The sequence below is a fragment of the Monosiga brevicollis genome, genomic scaffold, assembly GCF_000002865.3.
Source record: "Monosiga brevicollis MX1 MONBRscaffold_11 genomic scaffold, whole genome shotgun sequence".
Lineage (NCBI taxonomy): Eukaryota > Choanoflagellata > Craspedida > Salpingoecidae > Monosiga > Monosiga brevicollis.
The window spans coordinates 630,245-634,747 of NW_001865048.1; the positions used below are offsets into that span (position 1 = coordinate 630,245).

Below are 4,503 nucleotides of genomic sequence, written 5' to 3' on the forward strand. Positions count from 1 at the left end.
GGTCGCAGAGCTTCCCTGCAGCCACCACTACCTTGCAGCGAAAATTGCCAAGCGCATTGATGAGCTTTGCGCGGATGGCCAGTGGAAGAGCAGCGAGGCGCTAATGGAAGGTCTTCGGTGGGCGGTCAAAGCTCAACGCGACTCCCAGATGACTGAACTCCAGCAGGAGCCCAGCATTTCTTCGCGAGTTTCCATTGTGTTGCAGCGCTACTTTGGCCTGAATGTTGTCCATCAGTACGCCATCGGTTCCTACGGCACCCACGTTGATTGGGCGGGCTTTGACGACAACCATCACGTTGTCGTCATGGGCGAGTGCAAAAAGCAGGAGCAGCCGTTCCAAGAATATGGGGGCCAGGTTGCCAACGAGCTCTTGCGACTGGGGGCCATTCCAACGTTGTATGAGAGCAACAGCGACATATCGCTGACTCGGCGGAAGGACATTTTGTGGCCCATCATCAACATCAACGTGGTGGGAGACAATGTCAGCGCCTACCTGGCTTTGCAAGTGATTGATGTTCGATGGGAGCAGTTTGAGGGTTGCCTGGCAGAGATTCTGCCATTGCTCGAGATTGACAGTTCGAACGCGAAGCCGAGGACATCGGGGCTGTTCTTTTTGCGCCTCGGTGCCGCAAATTTTAAAGAAGATTCGCGGCAGGTAGAAAGCATCTTGCGAGCTTGCAAGGAATTTGTGCAAGGGGATTTGGCGCGCTTGCTGGATAGGGCAGGTGCTCAGACTCTATCGCGGCCACGGCTGCCTCCACAACCATTTCCTTGCCCTTTTGAAGACCTCGACAAGTGGAATCTGAAGGATTCGTATGGTCCCAACGTGCAGGTCTACAGCATCGGGAAGCAAAACAAGGAGCAAGGCAAGGTGTTCAAGCACTTTGACTACTGGGGACGCACGGCAAATCTCTGCAGCAGCCTCTCGGCACAGTGTGTGCCTTACCAAGATCGCCGCTACCCGCCTGACGACCGAATCTTGACAAAACTCAGTCAACTGGATGTGACGGGCTCGTTCTATCAGAAGTGGGAGGTGGTGAGGCTTGCAACTGCCGTGGATGTGCTCAGCTACCCTTACGTGAAGCCGGCAGACACCGTCGAGATTGAGCAACTGGTCCAGGTCATCTACCAACTGAAGGCCATCCATAGCGTTGACTTTGTGCACGGCGACATTCTTCCTCGCAACATTCTTTTTTGCAGCGACTGGGAAGGGCATCCTGCGGCCTTTCTCATCGACTTTGATCTCGGCCGGTTTCTCGCTGCTAATCCTGCCCACAACCCCGTCTATGCCTCCAATTTTGCCAGGGAAGGAAAGCCGCTGGAGTCGTATCGTCACCCATATGCCCGGGGGGATTTGCCAATGCAGAAGGAGCACGATGGCTTTGCCTTGGCACGTGTCATGGAGAAGTTTTTGCAGGATGACGAGGCTCGTCAGCAGCTGGTGGCTGCGTTGGAAGAGCTGCAGCTGGATGACGCTGCCACGCTGTGTCAGCAGTGCTCGCTTTTGCCGCTAGACAATGTTGCTGGGCTTGGCAAGGCCACGGGCAGTCCTCGGCGTTAATGTGCCAACCTGGCCCTCTCCTTTTCCAAGTATTCTTGACCCTTGTGCTTTTTTTTTTCCGGCCCATTTTGCGCCAAAGCGACGGCTGTCATCAGTTCATTGTAGTGTCATGCGAGCATGCGTCCCATGCGTCTTTGCCCGAACAGAAGCAGACCGATCAGATCCAAGCTTGCCTATTTTGAACACCATAGGGAAGTTGCAGATCATTAAAACCCCGTCGCTTGGGAGGAAAATTAATGGTGAAACACGACGTTGATTTTCTTCTGTTCTGTTCAAATTCTTTAGCTTTCGGTGCGATGACAGAGAGAGAGAGGGACAAGAGGTGCTTGCTTTGACAAATGGCAGCCAGACTGGTTTGGATTAGGCATTGAGCACGGTTGTTGTACTGGGAAGCAAGAGCATACTGTACCGTTGCTGCCCTGTTCACTCGGTCTGATGCTCTTGTCTATCTGACCCTCTTTTGGGGTTTTCAAGCATTCCATCCTCCGGGAGGAACCAGAAACCAATCCCAATCCCTTGTCTTTTTGTTGTTGTTTGTTTGGCGATGATTGAAAACGCAGGTCATCATGTCATCCTTGTGAATTTCCAAGCACCCGCTGTCACCCGGCAAGCACATCTAGTATGGGAGCCTGGGGCAGATACCCCCGGGGGGGGAAACAAAGTGTAAATTCATCATCAGCGCGCTCTGAATGAATACACGCGCAAGTCAAGTTGCACATTGGCGGTGACATGACGTTTAATTTTGCACAAAAGTGATAGTCTTCTTGCCAACTCGTGGCTGTTCCCCGCCCCATCCTGAAGCAGTCCTTTTGCGCCGCTGCTGTTCGTTGTGATCTTTTGTTGCATGTCCTTCTTTATCAATCTGCTCTTGTTTGTCAATTGATTTTTGATTTTTGATTTTTTAATTTGGAGAAGAAGCATTTGTTTGTGTTTGATCTGTCTGCCCGTGCCACCAAAACATGGGCGAGATAGTGCCCGTGCAAGCGCTCCTACTGGGGATATTGGCGTTGTGTCTCGTCAGACAGTTGCCATGCGCGGCGGCGGATATGCCTTGCGTCCTCGATGAACGGGGCATGGGAAGCTATCGGTTCCCAGAGCTGCCCCAGCTCAAGGGTTGGGTGGCTTCCCAAGAAACACAGATTGTGGCCATTGATGACCATCGAGCCGGCTTGGCCGTGGTTCAGCGTCATCCTGTGACAGCGGTAAGCCCTGCTTATGGCATTTCGCGCTGGTGGGAGCACGCGACTGAACTCACGATCTTGATCTTGTGAATATTGAATCAACTTTTGCTCGATTGATTGGGTAGACCTGTCCAAAGGGCCGGGCCACTGTCACACAATACGTGTGTGACAGAGCGCTCACTGGAGTGCAGCCCCGCGGCGCCGAGGGCTGGCTACAGTCCAGCGCCACGAAACGCAGGCTGCCTGTCGCGCCGAATGGAGCAAAATGCCATGCGCCACGAACCAAGTCCCCGTTCCTACCCCTGAACAAGCCGCATATCAGCGTCATGAGATTATGGGCGTAAGTTTGACGCCGAAACTATTGCATTGACCTTGATCTTTTCATGAGGAATATCGCTGCAGATCCTGCCTTCTGTGTGCTCGCCGCTTGCTTTTGAACGACTCTTTTTTCTCCGCTTACCCAAGACCTGCCCCGCTCTGGCTTACGTCTTGACTTGGCGGCGTTGCTTGATCGCATGGTAGTTGACACACTTTAACATGGCTACTTTTGTGGAGGACGGCGATCCAGCTTGCAACCCCACCAACTGGAATGTGGGTGTCCATAGCTCACACGCCTCCCTTTTTGACCCCACACGGCTAAACATCTCCAATTGGGTTGAAAACTACCGGGCTGTGGGTGCCAAGCACGCCGTCCTCACCGCCAAACACGGCTGCGGCTTTTGACTCTGGAATACCTCGACCACCTTGCCAAATGGAACGGAGTATCCCTTTGCAGTGGCACGCAGTTCCTACCCAAGCTTTCAGCGCGACGTCATTGCCGAATTTAGCTCCACCTTGGGGGCAGCCGGCCTGGGATATGGCTATTACTACAGCACTGGCAACAACTACTTTCTCAACCGAGATGGCTTCAAGCGCATTGGCAACCCCTTACCAGGCCAAGTAGATTTAACTGACGAACAATACAATATCCTGGTCTTTGAGCACGTCAAAGAGCTGTGGACGCGCTTTGGATCGCTCTTTGAAATCTGGTTTGATCATGGGGTCTCGGCGGATCAGGATCAGCAGCTAGCCGCATTGCTCAAGCAGTATCAGCCCCAAGTCGTGGGCTTCAACGGACAGGGGATCATGACCAGCCCCATCAAGTTCGTACCAAACAAACCCGCTGCTCGATGCGCTTTTTTGCTTCACTCTTCTTGACTTCACCTGCGTGTGGGTTTTGTGCTGGTCTTTCAATTGTGGGTGAAATGTGCCGCTACACTGCGTACTTTTCTTACCTGTGTGCCTGCAGGTGTGTGGGCACGGAAAGCGGCTTGGCTGGTTATCCCACTTGGGCGACGGGCTGCTCTGTTGTCCAAGGCGATCCAACTGCCAACGACTACTGTCCCGTTGGGGGTGACACCTACGTACGTCCAGCGATTGAACAGGGCATCCTGACGTCTTTTCATCTCACTCTCGTGCTGCATCGCAATGAACACTCCTAAACTTTGAACCCTGCAAGTGCAAAATGGCCATTGGTTTTGGCGGCCTGGATTTGCTCTTCGCTCCGTGCAGCAGATGGTGGAGGTGTGTTGGAGCGACGAGTCCTTGACCGCGGTCATCTGATCGCACTGACAAGTCATCTCACCACTTCGCGGCAGGTGTATCACATGACGGTTGGCAACAATCAGGTGCTTGAGCTGGACTTTGCGATCGACGACACGGGCAATGTACCAAGTGATGCCTCGGCGGTGTACCACGCACTGGTGCATGGGCTCGAGCGGC

General features: G+C 53.4%; 2 protein-coding genes across 2 annotated transcripts in view; both read left to right on the plus strand.

Moving 5' to 3' along the window:
* Nucleotides 1–1,561, plus strand: part of MONBRDRAFT_37212 (uncharacterized protein) — a gene marked incomplete at both ends in the record, with an annotated part of 3,882 nt that extends 2,321 nt beyond the window's left edge. The window contains one exon of the mRNA XM_001746028.1: nt 39–1,561. Within this exon, the coding sequence (XP_001746080.1) occupies nt 39–1,561 (1,523 nt within the window). The remainder of the gene's footprint in view (nt 1–38) is intronic.
* Nucleotides 1,562–2,520: 959 nt separating this feature from the next.
* MONBRDRAFT_25743 (uncharacterized protein) overlaps nt 2,521–4,503 on the plus strand; it is a gene marked incomplete at both ends in the record, with an annotated part of 5,023 nt that continues 3,040 nt past the window's right edge. The window contains 6 exons of the mRNA XM_001746029.1: nt 2,521–2,763; nt 2,868–3,082; nt 3,348–3,418; nt 3,518–3,884; nt 4,031–4,145; nt 4,380–4,448. Coding sequence (XP_001746081.1) covers nt 2,521–2,763; nt 2,868–3,082; nt 3,348–3,418; nt 3,518–3,884; nt 4,031–4,145; nt 4,380–4,448 — 1,080 coding nt within the window. The remainder of the gene's footprint in view (nt 2,764–2,867; nt 3,083–3,347; nt 3,419–3,517; nt 3,885–4,030; nt 4,146–4,379; nt 4,449–4,503) is intronic.